The following is a 23,719-nucleotide window of genomic DNA, read 5'->3' as shown; positions in this document are numbered from 1 at the left end:
GTGTGTGTGTGTGTGTTCGAGTGTACATGTGCCTGTACATGTGTGTACACATATATGGATGAGGAACTGCAATGCATGAAAGGCAAGAAGAGGAGGCAGGAATACGCTGCTGTAAAAATTAGTTAAACAGTTTCTGCTTTTCCGACTGTATGTAAAGGAGAGAAAGTGATTAGACTTTAAACCAGTGGTTCTCAACCCACATGTCACAACCCCCCCAAAAGACCACTGGAAAACGAAGATATTTCTATTATGATTCGGAGCAGTAGCAAAATTACAGTTATGAAGTAGCAGTGAAAATAAGTTTACGGTTGTCGGCTGTCACAACCTGAGGGGCTGTATTGAAGGGTCACCACACTAGGAAAGCTGAGAACCACGGCTTTAAACGATCCAGAGCATAGAAAGTAGACTAAGTATAGTGCATAAGTATCGTCATTATTTTTTTGAAAAGGACCGTGAATTAAATGTAAATGTATATCACACACTGTATGAGACCATTCAAAAACCTGTTCAGGAAGTATAATTGGTATGCTAAGAAGAGAGAAAAAATTACATAAATTAAGACAAAAAAGGGCAATAGCAAAAAAAAGAAAGAAAGGGAGGAAGGAAGAAAGAGAACAAAGGAAGTAAGAAAGGAAGAAAGGAAATAAAACCCAACAAAACAAAACAACAACAAAACATAAAAGGGACAAAGAACAGAGGAAACAGGGAGCAGCCATTGGTCTATGTGAATTCATCACCACATTAAAGCCAATGAACATTTCATCAAAGTAAAAATTATCAGAGTAGATAAAAAAAAGTCTATGTGGCCATATTCAGTAAAATGTTAACACAAACCTCCCACCTTGCCCTGAATATCTAAAACATGGACTAGGACACCGCTAGCCCCATGCCTCTGTTTGCTCTGTGAATAAGGTCAGCATGACATTCACATCACAGAGTGTCATAGGTCCAGAAATACAGTAGTATGTAGGGAGTGTGAGGTTGCAGGTAAAGAGGGAAAAGACCTTTAAACAAACATCCTGCTCACCTTCCCTTCAGCCACTTACATGCAACGCTTTGTGCAAGAGATGCTTAGAACATAAGTATTTGTTGAATGAAGAGACATTCCCAAGCTCACGGTCTGCTTCTTCTGCTGTATCCAACAGCTCTGACTAGATGAATGCTGGGTCTCATTTCCAGATACATACTTTGCTACATCAAGCCTGTGCCATGTGCTTTCAGAAGTCCATATATGCAGTCAGAAACCCATGATACTTAATAGATCTTTTACTTTTGATATCACCGATAAATACTATATCTCACACCTCTCACCAAGTTCCACCAGCGCATAGTATATAAAAAGGGAAGGGGCTTAGAGAGATGATGATGTAGAATTGTTAGCTGTGGGCATCTCTGAGAAGGAAAACTAAAGTTCTTATTGTCGACTCTTTCTCACAAATCCATTCAATTCTCTCTACTTAGTTTCCTATGAAAATCACAGATATTCAATCCAAGTGTTGTTCTCGTACCTATGTGTGTAGATGGCTTACAGGGCTGTGACAGATGTGTATTTCAATATATACATACACAGTGTATCTGTGTACATGTGACATATGTGTCTCCTGGCAGCCTCTGAGGCACATATGTCAGAAAGGAAGAACAGCAAAATATAACACCCAACACATGCCAGTCTGTCATAATGTTTTTTAATTTTTTGAGAATTTCATACATGTGTATTGTATTTACAGTGTTCTAACCATCTCTTTCCCTCTCATTTCTCCTGTCTCACCATACTTCCTCTCACATTCATGACATCTTCTTTAAGTATTGCATATACCCATGTATGTATGTGTGCTATACATACACATACACATGCATACAACTGACCAAGTCCATTTATCATTGATCATACATAGATGTTTTAAGGTGATCATTTGGAACCAGATAACCTATAAGCAATCTTGTCCCCAAAGAAAACAATTATCCTTTCCCCAGCAGCCACTGGTTGTTTATAGCACTTCACTGAGGGGTGTGACCTGGTAAAACATCCCCTGTCTCTTCGGCATGTCAGTTTTCTCTGAGCATTAGGTGTAATTTTAGAAGAGAGGGTAGAAAGACTGTAAGAACCAAGGGGCCGGATGCTAGATGGTGTCTCCTAGACATGACAGGGAAGCTATACTCATCTCAATTTATGGTTGCCACCTCAAGTCTGGTGCCAGGGAGCCTGGATATAGAGCTAGCCTGAGAGGAGCACCAGTCAGGCACAAGACAGGCGGGGATAGGCTTTTGTGATTGGGAGGAAGTGGAGGCTAGAAGAACCCCACCTGGAACTGCGAGCCTGAGGAGGGAGTGAGTCTGAGACAGAAGACCCTCAAAAGGGGTCACTAGGGTGGGTCAGATGGGGAGTGAGTCTGAGATGACAACCAGACTGGTATCATGGCTGGGAGAGGCAGCTACAATGAGATGACCATGCAAACATGGGGAGCGGGGGGGGGGGGGGAGATGCAGACTATGCAGGAGATGGCCCTGCTTGGCTCCACAATGCATAAGCAAGGCACAGCATTCCTAAGACCACTCCTGAGGTGATCCCAGATGCTTAGAGACCCTGGGGTGCCACAAAGAGGAGCAAGTAAAGTAGTGGAGAAATGGAAGGAAAAGAAACAGGGGGATGTGTGAGCAATGCAGACTGGCAGAACTGAAAACTCCAGCGTAGTGAGGAACAACCTGATATGAGTAGCCAGTGATGCCTCCTGGGACCATGGTGGGGTCCTGGCCCGTGCTGCCACTGGGAACCATGTCTGGGTCCGTGGTCCAAAAGTCTGCTACCACCAAAGACCAGGCAGATCCCCCTGGTCTGTCTGCTTCCCAGGAACATGTTGATGTCTGAGAACCGTGAAGAACTAGTTCCACTCCTCACCTGGGCATCATGGGAGACCTAGGCCTAGAGACACGAGTGTAGGGGAGCTGAGCCCACTCCTAGCCAGCTGCAGGATTTGGGGGAGCAGGACTTTTGAGTGAGCCTTCTGGAGGATGTGAGCATGGCAGAGCTGGTCCTATGGCTCAGCTCCCGTGCAGTCGTGTTGAGGAAGAAATACTTTTCCTTTTCCTCCTGTCTCACCACCTACGACAAGAAGGAGACCTGGCACTGGGGTCACGAGAGCAGGAGAGCTGGCCCTGCACCTCACCTATGCAGCACAGTAGAGCTGACCCTGATGGCAGGGGTGGGGCTGAGCTGTGTGGGCAAGGGGGCAGGGGTGTACTTCCCACCCTCAACCCTTGCCACCTATGGCAGAAGTGAGAGCTGGCTCTGTCCCTTGCCTATAACAGCACTCAGGAGAATAGGCCGTGGACCTCAAATGGGCAGAAAGGTGGAGCTGGACCTGGTATTCCAGGTTGACAGTGAGTTGGCACAGGGTGAATGAGAGCTGGCAGTCTGACCAGCTCAGGCCCAGATCCAGGGCTTTGAATTGACCCACCCCAACATCTACCTCATGGATGAACTCCTGGAGTCCATGAAGGGGCGGTTCCTACAGACCCAAAACTACAGGATGTCCATGACATAGGGTAAGAACGGGGTGTCAAAGAGGATTCCCAATAAGGTTCTAGTATTGATAGAGCAGCAGGATTCATACCAGTCTAAGGAGTCACTGCAACAAATATTTACAATCAAATAAGTGTAGACGAGAGTGTATATACTATGGGACACACTGTGGCACACTCCAATCTCCACAATGAGATTTTTCCCCCTCTGTTTTGGGGGGGAGATTTCAAGGGTAAGTACAAGGGGAGGGGGAGAAGAGTGGGGTTGGAGTATATAATATGAAATTCACAAAGACCCGAATAAAAAAATATCTGGAAGAACCCCCCCCCCCGAACTCCTCCAAGCCTTTGCTTTTTATAATGTGAAATCTTCCATTAAGAAAATACACCTACAAACCCAGAACTCCCTCCTCGAGTCTGGTGTCTGTCAATCCACAGAAAGCAAACTGTCAAAGCAGGCATCAGAAGGTAGAAAGGAACACATGATACATTCCTTCAATGGGAAAGTTTACCCTGAAAATTACCATGTGACCTTAAATATTCCCAATTTAAGTATGTCACTGATAGCTTTTAGACCATACTTTTAAACTATACTGAAATTGCATACTTTTCTAAAGCCAGTCCTTGTTTTTTTTTCCTTTTTGATTTGGATAGTAATTGCATAATTTCATATTTATATTTGGTTATGTTTCCTTTCCAGCCAGTTGGTAAAAATCTATACTTTTTAGCTATTCCTTCTAAAACTGGGTATTTGATTGAACTGCCTTATAAATCTGATTCACTGACAAAACATTTTGATTAGAACTAGTGATAATTCAAGTCACATACTTTAAATATAAAGGAGTGATTTCAAAGCACCTTAGCTCAGGGGTTGAGTTGCCTGATTACACATATTTTAAGCTCTTATGCTGCTACCTAAATGTGCATCTTCAGGCCTCTTCACTCTGATTTGCAGCAGAAACAACCCAGGCAAACATCACAGCTATGCTACCAACAGGTCTCAGCCACTGATCTAATGTCGGTGAAGGGGAAAAAGGTTGCCATGACAACATTTAAGCTGTAAACCATATTTTGTTTTAATGTGAACTGTTTTTATATGTTGTTCATCAGTTATTTTTCTAAATTATGAAAATTAACTATGAGAAAATGATTGAGTCTCATCATCTCTTATTTAAAGAAACACAAAAGCCTATTGTGTGTGTGTGTGTGTGTGTGTGTGTGTGTGTGTGTGTGTGTGTGTGTGTAACTGGATGAGTACAGGAGAACTGCATGCCAGAGGATTTGAACCAACACTGATATGTAGTGCTATACCCATAAGGCACAGACAGCAAAACCTACATATCTAAACTTCTCAGAAATCAAACAACAAAATAATTTGAGAAAGTTCAGGAAAGAAAGCAACACAAGAAGGGCTTCAGGCCCACAAGGAAGCAGGAAGCCGGAATGAAGAACTGCATGGGTAAGAGCAGGCACTCAGAGAAGTCAGAGATGATAAAGAATGACCCAGGCAGCAGGAGGACACAAGGACACGCTGCACCTGGGAGGTCAAACCTGCTCTCTGGGGCTATGTGTGCTCAAGCGGGGCTTTGGCTATTGTTTTCCAGCGTACACTTGGGCTACAGGATGACAGAAGGTCACGCATTGCTGCTTAGCCTTGGTCAAGTTTTCTGTTTTATCATGATGATAATATAACACTAATAAATTGAGCTTTTGTGTGAGCCCGTATCATAAGATTCGGGGAGGCAGTTCTCTTCCTGGGAAAACTTTACTTAGTGGATAAAGAACTTTCAACAGTGCCATTGTTCCCCCCCCCCTTTTTTTTCCAGTTGGAAATCAGTCTGATAACTGAAAATAAAGCAATCAATTTGAAAAGACAGGAAGAGCTTAAGATTAAGACAAACCCACATGTTACAGAAACCAGATTGAAGGATGTTTTCATAGCATTGCTAAAATCCAAAGTAATTAAACCTATTACTACCCACTTTTAGATTCCTGTGAATTTTTTTTCTGATGTGTACTTTTCGAAGGCATTATCAAGAACACATTCATTAAATGAATATACTATAATTATAAAATTCTCTCTTTTGCTGGCTCTTTAAGTTCCTCCTCACCCCTCACCCCCACATACCTAAGCATGACACACTGAATATCTCTGGATATAAAACTTTACCTAGATTTAGGATAAAGTTTCTGTGGACTTGTTCTCAGTAGTAAAATTATTGTCAAACAATACTGCCATTTTTTAATCTCTTAAATAAGGAGTATCAAACTACTTATTCAAGTATGTGTGTCTTTCTTAAGCTCTAGTCAGTCATGCCTACTTTGCTATGAGCCTCCTAGGGCTGAATATTTCTCCTTCAATCTTGTCAGCAGAACCTTATTTAAGTTCTGATTAGCTTAAGTGAACCGTGAATGCCAGGGTTATTTTCCTTGGTTCTTCTGTTTATAGAAGATAAACTTTAGAAAATTCAACGGAAAACTTTGCTCATGTCAGGCCTTTCTGGGAAACATTTCCACAAGCAGTACAAGGAGAAGCACTCTTAAACCAACTCCGAATGTGCACATCTCTCTGCTGTAAAGCTGTCTCTCTCTAAAACAACTGGAGTGGAAAGCCACTTGAAAACCATTTTACAATATTACAGAGATCCTTAACTGGGATGACAAAATGAGTGAAATCTTGTTTATATCAAAATAGTTTCCAATTATACGGCAAAAGTAAATGAAACTTAAAGCATGTACTTACAAGTCAAACACCAAGTAATGGAAGCCCTCTTCTGATATGCTGTCATGAAGTCTCACTGAAGAAAAAAAGAGAAGAAAGTTTGCATTGTTTTATTAAGTCACCTATGAAAATCCATTCTAGGATGGGCACTGCTTCGTGTGTTACACTTGTCATATATCAGCGCCATGTACAGAAAGACATGGGCGAAGGAAATAACCCAAGATCTGGACTTTGGTTCTGATAATTACTATCTGAGCTTAAACAATTATTTAGGTGTAACAAAATTCATATGTGGAGTAAAATGCTGGAAAATAGAAGAAAACTATTCAACATATTACCAGATAAATGCTCTAGAAATGTTGCTGGTGATGATAATCCACATGCAACGTTTCCAGGTTCAGACAGCTCTCATACTTCCCTGTCATTCCTGTTGACCTTCTAACCTTCTAAGGTTCTCAACCTTCCTAATGCCGCAACTCATTACAACAGCTTCTCACACTATGGTTGTCCCCAACCATAAAATTGTTGTTGGTACTACTCCATAACTGTAACTTTGCTACGGTTGTTATTCATAATGTAAATCCCTGTGCTTTCCAGTGGTCTTAGGCAACCCCTATGAAAGGGTTCTGTAACCCTCAAAGTGGTCACAACCCACAGGTTGAGAATTGCTGCTCTTGATGTTGCTCTTATCCGAGTCTTCATCATCCCTTTCTGCACTGTACGCATGCACAGTGCTCACTGCATTAAGCTGCATTTCCTAACTCTCGAATGTGTTCTTCTATTCATGAAGTCATTTGTTTGGCATTGGGCAAATCCTTTACTAGCTCCTGGGAATAGAGAAATAAGTAGAAAAGATCATTTGAGTGATTGTAGAGTATAGTTTAAAAATCTATTTGGAAACACCAAGAAGAAAGTGCTTAGCATACCCTGGCTGAGGAGGGACTTTGCAGTAAAGGAGCTGAGGGAATGCTTGCTCTGGCTTTGAGAGAGCTGAAGCTAGGGGAGTCACCAGAAACTTCACCCTGCAGAAGCTGGGAAGGCAGACTCTCTGAGAAGCAAGATGAGCAGGTTCTAAATGGTCAGGTCGTGCTGGTAGGAAAAGCATTTCAAAACTCTGTGTGTGTGTGTGTGTGTGTGTGTGTGTGTGTGTGTGTGTGTGTGTGTGTGTATTCACTACTATCTTAATAGTGATCTAATTATTGTAAATAATCCGAATCCAAAAGTGATTGAGGTATATGAGTAGCTCAAAGCCATATTATAAAATATATAACAAAGCATTTGACCAACAAACATGTAATAGGGGGCAAAGACAATCTATTTGCCCAAATTCGGTGTTTTGTTTATCACCACACATGTCCAGAGTACCCAGCACTCTGGTGTTTGGAGCTTAATACTGATAAATGAATCACCTTAGTATTATGGCAGACATATCAGCATTGTATTTTCCTGGGACTAACTTGTGTATACAGGCCTCCTTCCTTTTTTATGCCCTGCATAATCAATCTCCTTTAGTTCTGTTTCTCTTTTTATCCATTCATTACTTTATTTATTCATTCACTGTTTATCCTGATTACAGGATCTCTCCAACTAACCCCTCCACAAAGCCCCTTTCCTACCACCTCTCTCCTTTACCTCTAAGGCAGAGGAGGTTCTCCACCACTGGGTACCAATCCACCTTTGTACATCAAATCACTGCAGGACTAGGCACACCCTCTCATACTGAGCCCAGACAGGGCTGCCCATTCTGTTTTAAAACTAAAAAACTAGAAAGACAGAGTTCCATGGATTCACTGCGATTTTCCTTCTAAATTGTCCTCATGTGTGTTCACATGTTCACACTCATGAGAAAGGATCAGCTTCCTTCTGTGGCTTTTAACTCTTCGGCGTCCTGGTAGAATTGACCTACCTCCAGAGCTGGCAGAATGGTTTTATAGGCAGAAATAAACTGGTTCTCAGCAAGCTTTTGCTGAGAGTATTCCTCATCTTCCACAACAGATTCTCAAGGACTCAAAACTCTGCTTACCCTTATAAAATGCTACATTAATTATTCCCTATAAATAACAGTTAATTCCTTTTCAGACTGAAGGCACGGCATGGCGTTCTGTTCACACAGCTGTTGGCCCCAGCAACGAGGCTTTGTGTGCAAGGCAGGCTCACAGAGCGGGAGGCCTTCTGTGCGCTGAACCAGATTGTGGCACACTCTTACCTCAGCTGCTCTGCAACTACCATACGCTGCACATACGGCTGCACACAATTACAATAATTGCATGTTCTAAAGAGGGAATTTTTTAAAGACAACGAGAAAACAGGTTAAAATACATCCTGGTAGTCACTGCTTTTTGACATTTTAATATAACTTGGTATTCCTCAACAGTCACAAGTATAAGAATAAATAAGTGGATTTTTGTAAATCAGAACAATATCATGATTGGTGGGAATAAAATTTAAAGTTCGGCATGAGATTTGAAGAAAATGCTAATAAAGCTAAAATATTTTTCCTGACCTAATTTTCTTCCTTTCTCTACTGCATAAATTTGATGGTTTATATTCAGAGCAGAGTTACTATTTCTTTTTTCTGCCCTATGTTATTGTATAATTTCAATACAACTCCAGCTGATAAACAGAAGGCACCATATCAGACCATGGCCTTGAATGATATGAGAAAACAAGAAATTTTAATTTGACATTTTCTACTTGTTTTAATATTTAATTTCGTTTATGGAATAAAAAATAATATATAGTTGTATTTCTTATATCAGGAAAAATTTAAAAGATTGTTGTAAGAGTTATTTTATTTACTATATACAAGAATCATAATTGTAAATGTGATGAATTTTCATAGTGAATGTGCACCATATTAGACACTTAAGGAAATACCCAGTTATGGTTAGCACATGGCCAAAGAGCATACTGTGCGAACTCCTTCAAATACACACAGACATTATAACAGAATGAGAAATGATGTGTGAAGGGGGAGGATTGGGCCTGTGTGTCAATATGTTTGTCTGTCTCTATGTATGTATGTATGTATGCATATTGTTGTCATATATGTTGGTATGTGTTAGTGTGTACACTTGTATTTATATATATGTGGGGTGGGGTGTATATATACATATATACTTGTATACATATATATGTGTGTGTATGCATGTATTTATATATGTATATATGTGTAAAGCTATATGTATTTAGAAGTGTGTTTGTGTGTATATGATGCCTATGCACATACGTGTGTGTATGCATGTATTTATGTACTTGTGTATCATATGTGTTTATGCAGATAGGCCTGTTTGGTGTGTATCAGCAAATTCCTCACCATCTTGCAGCAAACTAATAGTTCAGTGTGAGACACTCTTGAAAGGTACAGAAAGAAAAAGAGAGAGAAACAGGAACAGAAAAGTAGTGCTCAGTGAAAAACAAGTTCCACAAAAGGAAACAGCCAGTGTGTGCTTCAGTTAAAAATATACAGGACGCTTGGAGACGTTGATCATAGAGAAAGCATGTGAGAAACAGGGAGAGAGAAGCCATAGTTGCCTTTTTTACATCATTTGGTAATCCTTTAACAAGTGCTACTTTTATACTTCTGAATAGAAACAATAAAGTTCAGTGACTCGGCTATGGTTCTGATAGAAAGGAAGTAGAAAGGGGCAGAATTAAACTGTGGTTCTAAGGCATGCCAAGGTTAACTGTTAGATGCGTCATACTAAGAACCCATGTTTGGTAGTACTGTCAACAAAAGTGGACAGTACCATGGCATGTAGCTCAACAACATACAGCATACTGCACATGTGCAACACTCTGGGTTCCATCTCCACCAAACCCACAAACATAAGTTATTGCATTATTTATGGAGACATCCGTTCCTTAGTAAACCCTTGACAGATCATAAAGTCTGCATTCCAACTTAAGTACTTCTTTCTCATGCCTTCATTTCACACCCTCTATCAGATGAAACCAAGGTCCTTAATTATGATGATTTTGTGAAACTACTTGTGCAACTATGGTGCAATTTAGAATGGTTATAACAATATTATTATTATAATTCTTCCACACCACTCAAATCCAGGACCTACTCCTCCCCCACCACTATATTTTATTATGGAGATGAGCAGTCATGATGGATTGCCGTGAAGTCCTAGGCATTCCTTTGGAGTAGTACCCCACAGCCCTCTGAGCTGGTGTTAGCTCTATATAATTAGCATGAATGAAGCAAGCAGAGACTTAATATGCTCTGTGTATGGCAGCTGACTTCTGGGAAACCACCTGCTGTGCTAAAAGAAAGGGGTGGTTAGACTACTGAAAGGCAAGAGGCCAAGTGGAGAGATACCATGGAGAAAGAGAGGTCACCCTGACATTCCATCCCTAGCAGAGCTCAGAGCTAAATGTAATCTCACCATCAACTGAGCAGAAAAGCTACCTGATGGAGCAGTCGGCTCACAGAACCATGGCAAATGACAAGTGAATAGCATTTCACACCACTGAGTCTGGGATGCAGACGGACAGGCAAGAGCATAAAAATGTACAAGAAAGGGTTAACGATTTTTTTCCCCACATCACAAGCAATTTCTAGTGAAAACAGTGAGATTGGCCTAGAAACCTGGCATGAATGAGTGGGACTCTCTGAAGTTAAGCATGGCAGGGTGACATGCTGCCAATGCTCTTACAACACTAATAAAGTATTTCACAGTGAGCAGATTGTATTGCATTCTCATAAGCAATGTTTGTCAGCTCTGAGTCATAGTTCTGATTATAAATGAGGAAGATTTTACGTTTTCGGCTTTGTTGTGGTGCTAGTATGGAGGTAGTTGGATTCAGTTCACATCCTGGGCTGTAAAAATGGCAGCTTGTAAGTCAGAGCCTCCTTATAGTCTTCTCAGTGGTTAATTATAATTCACAGCTAGTGCCAGTCCCAGCCAAGTTAGGTCATGCAACATGCCAACCCTTCCCCAAGGAGGGATGCCAACACTAGGTTCATTTGTGCATTTTTAGAATTGTGCTAGCATGAGAAGAGTTTTAACAGTCAAATGGCAGCATGCTAGAAAAGCTGCAGCTCAGTTAGTCCTACCAGGGCTTTTGACAAAAGCAGTTCATTTTAGAGAGAAGATTTTCAAACTGAAAACAGGAACACTGAAGAACTAATTCAAGCCAAATATTTGTCCAAAAAACTGAAGGTGTATCTGCTAATGTATCTTGTTTTACTTAATCTCTGTCTTTCAACAATAGAAGCAATACAAATTAGCAAAATGAGATCACCTTCTAAAATTTTTTTAATTAAAATATTTGAACTAAGATACATTTGAAAAGTAGATGAGATCTCACTTCTTTGACAAGTGGCTCCAAAGTCATAGGTTATTTTATTTTCAGTTAGTAAATATAGCTAGATATAGTTGTACACATACACACACACACACACACACACACACACACATGCATGCATATGTATACACAGGCACAGATTGTCACTATTTTCTTACAGTTTGGTTTAAGGCCGGGGCATCTGTACATTAACTTCTTTTGCTTGTCTTAATGTAACATTTATAATTTGGGAGTCTGACTGCCAGGGTTAAGGTTCCACATAAAATCCACAGTCTATGCTTAATTTGGGTATCTGAAACCATTGGTTTCTTTCTTTTTTTTTTTTTTTTTATCCTTCAGCCTACAAGTTTTTGGTTTACTGATTTATCTATTGTTTTTCTATTGTTTTGGTTATATTTAAGACAAGGTCTAATTTTGTACATCAGGCTAGCCTAAACACTTTGAGGTTTTTCCTGTCTCATTGTCCAAAAGTCTGAGATTATGGATACATACCCTTACAGGCAAAAGAAAAATATCCATGCCTCTAAAGTTACACAAGGTATATGAATTTTGGCAAAATATATATCATAGTTATTAAAATGCCAATTATCATTACCAAAGAATTAAAATTACTTCTATATCCAAAAATTTAGTAAAATTTCAAATATTTTTCTTACACAGAAAAAAATCTATACTTTCAACTTAATATTAACCAACATTTAATTCTTTTAAATACCATTCAGTATCTTTAGAAAAAAGACTAAAATTTAATTGATTACTTTTTGATGTAATCAATTCTATTATTCCATACAACCTTGGTGAAAAATTCAATCCACATTAATTAATTTCTAGAAGTATACAAAAGGATAAAGCTTAAATTGAGTCCTGAATGTGTCTTGTTGGGGGCATAGAGAGTCTCGTATTCAGAGAGAAGCACTAAGAGAAGCAGGAATGTTAACCACACCATGGTCTCTCCTCAAAGAAGAGGGTAAAATGAAATACTTGCATTCCTGCCCAGAAGGCTGAGAGTGGATTTGAAGGACCTAGTTACCTCTTTCGGATCTGTGGAGGCAGATTTCACCCACCTTTTGCTATAGAGGCAGACCACATACCCATTTCCCAGGATAGTTTTCCCAGATTCTTCCCTCCCCAGACCATTATCTATCCTTAGGGGGGGTATCACACATACTTTATAGGCTGATACACACACACACACACACACACACACACACACACACACACACCTGTATGTATATATGTTTGTATGTATGTATATATGTATACAAATTTTGCATTAAGATTACAATATAGGACAGCCCCAATAGTGAATATACAAAGAGACAGGCCGCTAGCTGCGCTCTACAGTAATCTCAGCTATGAAGTACTTGCCTTGCATGTATAAGCCTCTGGGTATTGGTATCACCCCCAGCAAATTTGTCAGAAACACAGTTACTATCAGTACATAATAGAATACAACCCTTTAAGTGTGAGGTCTTTCTCTTCTGGACATTCCAACACTTTAAAAACATAACTTCACTTGGAAGTTGTATTTAGTGAATGACTAGAGATAAAGCTTACAACGTGCATCTTTCTTGCCTGAGGCTTTACCACACTGAGCAGGTGAGTTACACTCTGACAGTCGTCCAGGTGAGCGGAGAATGGAGAACTCATCAGCTCAGCCTCTCTCTGCAGCTGACACGCTCAACTGAAACTCCCTGGTGATTCACCAAGCCAAATTGTCTCATCTGTCAAATATTCCTTTCCGAAATTCATTCTTCATATAAAGTAGTGTCTGAACTCAGTTGTCTCTATGAACCAGAAATATATGCATTTAAAAATCTTCTAAAATAATAGGTACAAAGTAAGTCTGTAGTGAATAACCATGGTCTACTAAATTTCAATGTTTGTTTTATTAAATGCTAGACCAGTGTGTTTATATTACAACTTTAAACGACACAAACATCAGAGAGGTCATGGTATACTAAAGTATAATACATTTTTACTATGCTAACATTTTTCTCTCTACAGATATTTTTATACCAACAATACTTGCAGGGTTTTGGGGTCATGATCTAGACCCTCCCCATAGATTACTAATTGAGAAAATGCCTTACACACACACACACATACACACAAAACAAACAAAAAAAAAAACAGGCAAGTACATACATTTACCAATTAAATTAAACTATAATCAATGTCTGGCATTCCAAACATTTCCACCTTGGCCATCTTGAACTAGACAACACACACGAATTTGTGATCATTCTACTAAAATCTGTTCTACTCATGGTAATTTTTTTCCATTTTGCCAAGAAAAAAGAGAGTCCTGTGTAAGTTTTGCCTCCTCCTTATGAGCAGTATCCAATATCAAAGACAAGCTTTTGCAATACATAGAGATAATCATGTTCACAAGGATATACATACGTATAATACAACGCCATCACTTGTCCCTCCTCCACTGTTTGTAGCCCAAACACTATTTACCTCCTAGGATGATAGCAGCCTGCTCTCCCATGCATTTCAGAAGCATGTGACATTGTTCTTGTTTTCTATCCTGTCCTCTCTCTATCAGAATCCAAACAACCTGTAAGTCTGATTATTGTCTGGCAGCTCGGAACCTCTAATGATTCTGTTCTACCTCTGCGGAAGACCCCAACTCCACTCATGGACTAAAGTGTTACATCTCTTTATTACTGCCCCTACCCCCTTACTGGATCTCCTTACACTAGTGTGCTCGTGGTCTCCTGGTATCTGTGGAGAACTCCAGACAAGCATCTGCTTCATCTTTAAACTTCCTGCTTCCCCCTTCTGTAAAATCATTCTTCCTGATATATTCTCAGGACTTACAAACCCATGTCCTTCCCGATCCCACTCAGATTTTAAAAAGACCTGCTTTGACAAAGCTTCACTGAAATCCTGCTGTGTTTATTCATATGCATTTTATACATGACTTCTTTCAAGTTAGGATTTCAAATATTTAGTATATGCAACAAGGACTTATGACCGGGAGGTAATCTTCTGATTATTTGGCCCTTTACATAAGTGTGTTGATCCCTGAAGAGAGGACAAGAGTGATTAAAAGAGAGAGGAAGCTTATGACAGGCACAATAAGACATTATCTGTATGGCTAATGATGGTGGAGAGACAGAAGAGAGAGAGGTTCCACTCAGCCATGGTTAGCATACTGAACAAGAGATGGGGGAAGAAGGTAAGCCAGTTACTATGCAATGAAACTAAGAAGGGGACTTCCCAGGAGACTGGTAGAAAACTGTCAGAGTAAGAAATGTACGGTATGATAAAGGAGCAAATGTGACTCAGAGTTGACGAGATGCAAGGATGGTCATGACGGAGCGGGGGAGGGGGTGCTAACAGTTATTTGACAAAAGCAGTGAAGTGAAAGGTAAGAGCCACTCTGCCCTGGACAACATAATGGAGGGGACAGGCAAGAGAGTGTCACTGTTTAGGCAGCGCCCAGTCATGGCAAAAATAGACCCAATCACCACAGTCAGAAGACATGGGCACTGAGAACTCTGTACTTGTGTTCCCTTAATGGACTGAAGCCTCCCCTCAATGCAACAGTGCTGGGAATGGGGACTAATGAGAGATGAGAAGGCTGGAAAAGTGCAGAGAATGGATTCATGCCATTACTGCAGGATAATAATCATTTTTGTAAAAATGGAGTTTAATGTCCCTGTTCTTCTACTCTGTCCCTTTGTCATTCTGTGATGTGATATGTGGACATCCCAACAGCCATTCTTATGAACTAGTAACTTTCTGATCAGTAGAAATGTCCCAGACTCCTATATTTTATCGTAGCAGCCCTAAATGGACTAAGTCAAAGACTATTGGTGCATTTAGAATGTGAAGTGATCCCCAAAGGGTCATGTGTCTGTACACTTGGTTCCAGTTGGAGCCACTGTTTGGGAAGCCCATGGAACCATCAGGGAGGAGGCTGCCTGACGCAGTTCCGTACAGGCTGGACCTGAAGGTTATAACTGGTCTCTGCTGGACCCAGGCATTGTACTTCGCCTTCTCCACAGGTGTCACAAAAGAGAACAAGCCTGCACCAGCCTCTGTGACTTCCTCCATGAAGAAGACTACCCCTAACCCACCTGTTCTCAACCTTCCTAATGCTGCAAACTTTTAATTCAGTTGCTCACATCGCGGTGACCCCCCCCCCCACCATAAAATTATTTTCATTCTTACTTCATAACGAGAATTTTGCTACTCTTATGAATCAAAGTGTATAAATATCCGTGTTTTCCAATGGTCTTAGGTGACCTCTATGCAATGGTCATTCGATCCCGTAGGGGATTACAACCCACAGCTTGAGAATCTCTGCCCTACACTGTGGGCCTCCCCCGAAGGTGCTTTTGTTAGCTATTCTGCAACAGCCATAAGAAAAGTAACTGCTATAGTTATAAAGTCACGCTAAGTATTTGAAAATTAAAGAGAGGTGAGTCACTAAAACTTGGCAATTTTTTCAGAGGCTAAAAAAAATTGCTAAAGATTTCTTCATAGCTGGTAAATTTTCAAAAATTACTTCCTCTTTGTAGAAGATACACATTTTAAGTAAGTATATTCACCTTTAAACATCAAATCAGAGGACTATGATTTTCTTACTTGATTACATTGGGGGGTTCTAAGTCTCACTGATGTGAAATGAGTTCTAAACCTTTATGCGCATATCTAGTACTCACAGCTTCAAACTACTCACAGGATATCCACGCTGCTATTTCATGCATGTCCTGAAGATGCTAAAGTCTCGAAACTTTCTACATGTTCTTTCTACTTAGCTGTTGTTCTTTCTGGTTCCTATTTGCCAGACAGGAATACCTCTTCATTTGTTCTCAATGAAACACTCATATGACGTTAATTTTTTTAATGGAGATTTGTCTTGCTTCTGGGCGTGGTGGCATCCTGTACTACCTGCACTGGAAAGGACAAGGGTATCTGAGCTCAATAGAGAAACTCTGTCCCAAGACAACATCAACAAAAGAGAAATTTATATTTTTACTCTTAAGAAAATACTTTGTCAGTGATTCTAAAGAAACAACATAAGTAGGAATATTAAATATTGTAAGTCATTTCTTTCTCTCTGTAGTCTTGAAAAGACTCTCCACTCAGCAACCGTAAGGCAGTGAGATCAGTTCTTTTAGGACCTGGACAAATGGCTGTAGCTTAGAATTTTTTAAAGAGAAGACACTATAGCATCCATTAGAAATAAAATTCTTGAGTGACACAGTCTTTCAGTCATTCAGAAAATTTACTTGAGAATTAAGTTGTGGTTTGTCTGGGGATCTCAAACCCCACAGTCCCTAGAACAAAACTCTTGATAATTTTGCTTCTGTGTTCTAGATGGTTAGATTTGCAGCTAGTTTTGTGAGGTTTTCTTTTGCTGTTGCTGCTGTTGTTATTGTTTTGTGTTACTAGAGTACCAAATAGTCTAAAAATGTTGCTGGCTATAACTAAATGAACTAGAAAAGTCTTTTTGCCTGTAGCTACTCAATCAAATGCCTTTACCCAAAGATAAAGACATTGCAGCCAAATGATTTCGTAGCTTTTTAATGTTGTTGTAGTTGCTCCCAAATTAACCTGCCATTTAGAAAGGTTGGTAAATGGTTTAATTTGATGGTAACAGTAAGCAGATGCTTACTGTCCTCAGTAACCTACCTCAAATTCACTGCATGTAAAGTAACTGTCATTCTCTAGAAGTGCAAAGTGGATTCTTCACTTGCAGGTCTCACAGTTCTTCCAGGTTTCCTATTGTCTTAAGGCAGGGAATGAGTTCCTTAACATGGCCCAATTATGCTACAATTTATCACCCAAACTGGGACAGCATGAGAGGCAAAGAGAATGACTAATTTTACATCAGTAAAGCAGGACGGTCCCTGGGAGAGTGGCTAAAGTGTCACCCAGCTTTGCCTTTTTTCCTTTTGTCTTAATTCACCCACTCAAGTTCCCTCCAACATCATGAGCCTTCTCCAGGCAGGTTCTCTCCATCCTTTGGTCTGAAGCCGCACTCTGCTGCTAGCTCTCTGGCTGGTGTTCTGTGTTCTATCTCGGGCTAACCTATCTGTCCTTTAGAACTTATTTTCCACAAGCTGCTGTTTCGGAAATCTTGTTCTTCCAACCCAACTGTACTGCTCTGACATCGGTCTTTTATAGAACTGGATACTTTGTTTCTGTGCAACTTAACTAATATTCTCATCCTCACTGAACTGTATGACTTGATAAGACTTGGGCAACACAGTGAATACAGTCAGACACTTCTGTTAATAAAAAATAGAATAAAACATATAACAATATATTTTCAAACATCTGTAGCAGAAGGAACATATGCTTTTAAAATGTCATAGAAGAATTCTGACTGTCTAGCTCACCCGTGGATTATTTGAGTCTCCAGAGAAGTGGTTCTCAACCTTCCTAACCATGTGACCCGTTAGTACAGTTCTTTATGTTGAGGTGACCCCCCACCATAAAAATATTTTCATTATTCATAATTATATTAAAATTATATTCATAACTCTCACCTTTCTACCATTATAGACCATAATATTAATTTATGATATGAAGAATATCTGATACGTGATCCTTGTGAGTCTTGCTCTAGAACAAGAATCTGGTTTTAGCTATAATTTCATAATTTATAATTAATTAAGCTTTAATCAGAAGTCTATATCAAAGACCTATATCCTTAGCAGCCCCTTTTGTACAACCCATGAGCATGATAATTTTTCATATTTAGGAATTTGAAAAAAACAAAATATAAAGGATATACAAGATGTTCCATGGCCTAAAAGCTTAAAATATTCACTTTTTTAAAAAGTCTGTATTATGGTATTTTACAATAGAAAAAAATCAATGATAAAGCAAACAACTCCTCCGGATTATAGCTCTATTGTGCACAAAGCCATGGTCAGTGTGCTCTAGCCTCTCTAGTGTAACTGTGCCTTCAATATATCTCCAACTAGACCTGCATACATGCAGGGTCAATTGTTTTAACTTGGGAACTGTATTGCATTATAGAGATGTGCGATAGTCCACTTTGCCAGTCACCCATGGAAGGAGATCAGAATTGTTTAGTACTAAGTATTGAACATAGGACCTTGTTGATGTCAATAGAATATGTTAACTGCACATACTATCTCTGGGCTAGAGCCCAGGCTGTTTTAGCTGGAAGGTCACAACCTCTAGAATCCTCGTGTTCCAATTTGCTTTCTTTTGGTTTATTTTTCTTATAAATCCTCATAACAGTCCATTAGGAAGGAAATCAGGATAGAAACTGAAGGCAGGATCCTGAAGACAAAATTTGAAGGTGAGACCTGGGAAGAACACTGCCCACTAACTGGCTTGTTCTCCATGGTTTGCCTTAGGAACTCCTTCCCCTGGGGGGGGGGGGCATTAATACACAATAAGTTTGGCCTACCAACAACAATCAGTAATGAAGAAAATGTCTCAGACTTGTCTATAGGGAATCTATAAACAGTGATGGAGGCATTTTTTTAACCGTGAGACTCTCTTTTCAGATTACTTTAGCTTTGTCAAGTTGACAAAAACAAACCAGTCAGTCAGCTACCTTCTTGAAACTCAACAGCCAGCCATTAAAGAATCCACAGGGAGGAAGCCTTAATTAGGCCTTACCTTCTAAGTCTTTGAACTGACCTTCTTTAATATGAAATAAGTAGTCTAAAATAATGAAGACAGTGGGCAGAAATTCAGTAAAGAGCTGTTGGTGATTTTTGTGGGGTCTGCTGAAATCCAGCATAAACCCAGCATAATTCGAACACCAGGTCAATGCAAATGGCAAAAGATCATTGCAATCAAGACTCTATTTGATCAATCAGGGACATAGATCAGACTCAGGAGCTGAACTATGACCCTGAATTGATGCTGCACAGCACATTTAAAGGGTGGAACCACAAATCAAGGGGGACAGAGGTGTAACATTTTCCAATTATATTTTGACGTAAGGGGTTGAGCGAGGGAATTTTCACCGAGAAGGTTAGGAGTAGATTCTTGACCTGGGAACATGGACTTAGTTTGACTCTGCCAGCAAGATGGAGAAGTTGTTCTTGAGATGTCTGGACTCAGACAACTGTTTTGTTACAATAGAAGTGGTTCAGCTTTTGGGAAGTCCCCAGTTCCCCTAGGGCCTGGGACCTTGAATTTAGTTTCTCACTGTGATTCAATGGAGACTGAAAATGAAATCGTAGTCTTAGAACAAGTTTTTTTCTCTTGTTCCCAATAGTGATGGACTCATTAATTTTCACAAATTTTTTTTCTTTGGTCCACACATTTTGCAAAATACTAAACATTGTAGGAAGCAAAATAATTGTTGAAGCTTATGTTTAAAAGGGGGAGACTGACTTAATTCAGAGATAGATAAGAGTGATAATTGCTCTGGTCATCAATAAAAGAGAAAAGAGAGAAGTGGTAGGCAGAGGAGAGGAGTATTAAAAAAAAATACATCATTGATAAGGTGAATTCAAAGAGGGAGACCAGGAGGAAATGCAGGAACAAGCTGCAAAGTTTCTCTGAGAAGACAAGACATGAGTTATACGGAAGATCCACGTAAAGGTGCAAGCCAAAATTGAGTGGTACCAGGCTCAGCAGAAAGCAAGCGCTCTACGGCAGAGGTGCAGCAGTTGAGCTCAGAGGCATGCTTTTGTGGCAGGATGTCCATAGAGCTTTTGTGCGGGGGGGGGGGGGGCACTATTAAGGGTTTTGGCTTTCTCCTGGAGTAAATGGGAATTCACTACAAGGTTATGGGGAGGAGATGATGTCCTTTACTTCTTTATAAAACCAAATATGATAGAAGTGTTGACGGTACACTGTGAAGAAGCCAAGGCACCTGAAATTTTTGGATGACAGTAAGTTTCAAGAAAGGTAGAAACACTGAGTGTGGTGTCCAGACAACTTGGGCCTGACAAGGAGTATGAGGTGAGGAAATGAAGTAAGGCAAAGACTGACAGACGATTCTGAGATCAGGTAGTCTAGGCTCTCAGCTGGAGGAAACCCAGCACCGCAGACGCTCAGCACGCTAACTCTATAGAGTTGAACAGGCAGATGAGTTACTGTACATAGCTAGACAAGGCAGCAGATAAATAAGGAGGCATGGCTTACAGCACAGAGTGCAGGGAGGCAGTTTTAGCTACTCTCTGTAGAAAGAGAAGTCCGCAGTCTGTGAACACCCCCAGGGAGAGAAAGCTAGAGAGTACACATGATGCATATACCATCAACACTAGCACTCAGTCCCAGGGGAAGGCTTTACTATGCCTCTGAAGCTCGCCCTAGGGAAATGGCTTTGCCATTCCACTGTGGGTCTGAGGCTCCAAGTCTTCAACATGGCTGTACCTATGTCAACAGCCCACAGTCAGTTCTTACCCTCTCCTCTCCCTACAATAAAGGGTGCAGGTTTGATTAGCTGATGGGACCTTCTGACAGACTAGAGGTAAGGTAAGAAGTGGCAGGGCTTCAGGAGTTTTAGCCTGTGTTACACGGAAGGAGGAGAAGTCATAGATACAGAATCAAGCAGCATTCAATTAGGTCCTGACTTTGTCTCTAACTCCGGACAACATAGATGGATTTATTTTTTCCCATAAGAATTAGAAGGACAAAGACAGACGGCTCAGCTCTAAGTAGAAATAACGCACTACTATCTAACTTCACCAACATAGTCACTGTGAACATGGAATTAGCATCTCTAAACTACTGTTTCCTTCAAAAAAAAAAAAAAAAAAAAAAAAAAAAACCCACATGGTGGTTAGTATTCTACACGCCTAGAATCACAATTTTTAAACTAATCAATATATAGACTTGCTTTATTTGTGTTTCTGTATTAAGACAGCTCATTTAATACAAATTATTGACAAACTGACATTGAGCTCTGGGCCAAGAGCGCCATACACCACGCATGCATGAAGCTTAGCTGGAAGATCTATTTTCTCCATAAGGCATACAATGGCCTCCTTGCACTTTGAAGCATCATGCATGGAGACCCCTTCAGAGAGAAGGGTAGCAACACCAGCACGGCATCCCACGGCTAGTGAAGAGAGCCTGTGTGTAAACGTTAACACAAACATGAACACTTAAGCACTTCCTGGCCCCCGCCTGTGGCCATCTGCGAGTGCCCGCTGATGAGTGCCCACCAAACCCTCTCATGAACATGAACAGCCATCAGGAAGCCCAAGGCAGGAGAACCTGCAGATGTTGAATACGGTAACAACAAGGCTTAACTGTATTTTCTGTTCAACCACAAATGATCATTGTTTTCAGCTCTTTATATTTATCTGCTTTTGAGCACAATGATCATCATACTATTTACTAGTAAACACACTTAGTTGTGGATAAGGAAATTAAACACAGCACAGTAACACTCATAATTTAAATTTTGATAAATCAATTACTACATAACCCGTGTACTTTGTGAACTTGTATTTTTAGGTTCAAATTTCTAAATAGTTAATATTTCCAGGCGAATTACAAACACTAAGGAAAGATCCTAATTCATTAGCAAATTGAGCTACAGGTTAAAACCTACAGTAAGATTAGTTTCTATTTGGGAAATGGCATACAAAAATAGAACAAGATATATCCTTGATAATATTAGAAGGGCATATTGAATATGAATTAACTTTAACATTAATATGAAAATTATGATTGAAAAATGAGCAAAAAATTCCAAAGTCCAGGCGACCTTCCTTTTGGATTGCTGCCTCAGGCCAGTGGGGTCCGACATGAGTTTTGGATCTGTCACCCTATCTCATCCTCTGAGGACTTATCTTCCTTGCTACAAAGGCTCTACATGTTTGAATCATTCATCAATTTGTGACAGATTTGGGGCTCCCTGGAAAAAGCACCTCTCCAAAGATGATGCATGTAGACTGGGCTGGAAAAAAAGATAAATCACAGAGCGAGAATGAAGGCTGTGATCTTTCTGGCAAAGGTGACTCTCTCTTTTATCTTTTCTTTTACTTTGTAAAGGATAATACAATCTTAGAAAATGAAATGTTAGTCCAGAGTCATTTTGGAAAAAAATATTCTATTAAAAATATCTCGTAAGCAGCAAAGCTTCTGAAGTAGTACGTAGCAGTCTGAGTACCAGTTAGCTGTGGTGACGGCACAATTAGTTGAAATGGCTTTCCACCAGCCTAAATGTCTTCATTTCTACAACCGGATAAAACACGTAAACAGTGGAATTTTTTATAATTCCTATTAAATATTTTTTATTTACATTTCAAATGTTATCCCTTTTCCCAGATTTCCCTCCATATCCCTCCCCCACTTCGATGAGGATATTTACCCACCCTCCACTTCCCCTCTTCCAGCCTCCCTGCCCTAACATTGCTGCAGCATCAAAACTTAGCAGGACAAAGGGTTTCTCTTCCCATTGATTCCCAACAAGGCCATCCTCTGCTACATGTGCAGCTGGAGCCATGGGTGCATCCATGGGTACTTTTAGGATGGTGGCTTAGTCCCTGGGAGCTCTGGTTAGTTGGAATTGTTCTTCTTATGGGGTTACAAGCCCCTTCAACTCCTTCAATTCTTTCTCTAACTCCTCTATTGAGAACCCAGTTCTCAATTCAAATAGTTGGCTGTGAGCATCTGTATTTGTCAGGCTCTGGCAGAGCCTCTCAGGGGACAGCAATATCAGGCTACTGTCAGCATGCCCTTCTTGGCATCAGCAATAGTGACTGGGTTTGGTGGCTGTATATGGGGTGGATCCCCAGAAGCAGCAGTCTCTGGATGCCCTTTCCTTCAGTCTCTGCTCCAAACTTTGTTTCCTTATTCTGACCTGTGAATATTTGTGTCACCCCTTCTAAGAAGGACTGAAGCATCTGCACTTCGGTCATCCATGTTCTTGAGCTTCATATGGTCTGTGAATTGTATCTTGGGTATTCTGAGCTTTTGGGTTGATAGCCACTTATCAGTGAATGCATGGGTATTTTGTGTGAGTGTGTGTGTGTGTGTGTGTGTGTGTGTGTGTGTGTGTGTGTGAGAGAGAGAGAGAGAGAGAGAGAGAGAGAGGGAAAGAGAGAGATTGGGTTACCTTACTCAGAATGATATTATCTAGATCCATCCACTTGCCTAAGAAATTCAAAAAGTCATTGTTTTTAATAGCTGAGTAGTACTTTGTAGTGTAAATTTACCACGATTTCTATATCCATTCCTCTGCTG

The 23,719-nt window shown here is 40.2% G+C and overlaps 1 protein-coding gene across 5 annotated transcripts in view; it reads right to left on the bottom strand.

The window, feature by feature from the left end:
- The window catches only part of CAMK2D (calcium/calmodulin dependent protein kinase II delta), a gene marked incomplete at both ends in the record, with an annotated part of 242,524 nt that overhangs the window by 107,917 nt on the left and 110,888 nt on the right, over positions 1-23,719 (bottom strand). For all 5 annotated transcript variants that reach the window (XM_080915867.1, XM_080915865.1, XM_080915863.1 and 2 more), the window contains one exon: positions 6,263-6,317. In XM_080915867.1, the coding sequence (XP_080771993.1) occupies positions 6,263-6,317 (55 nt within the window). The remainder of the gene's footprint in view (positions 1-6,262; positions 6,318-23,719) is intronic.

The sequence above is a fragment of the Micromys minutus genome, assembly GCF_963924665.1.
Source record: "Micromys minutus genome assembly, chromosome: 4".
Lineage (NCBI taxonomy): Eukaryota > Metazoa > Chordata > Mammalia > Rodentia > Muridae > Micromys > Micromys minutus.
The sequence above is the reverse complement of the archived record's forward strand: the minus strand, read 5'-3'. Positions and strand labels throughout refer to the sequence as shown.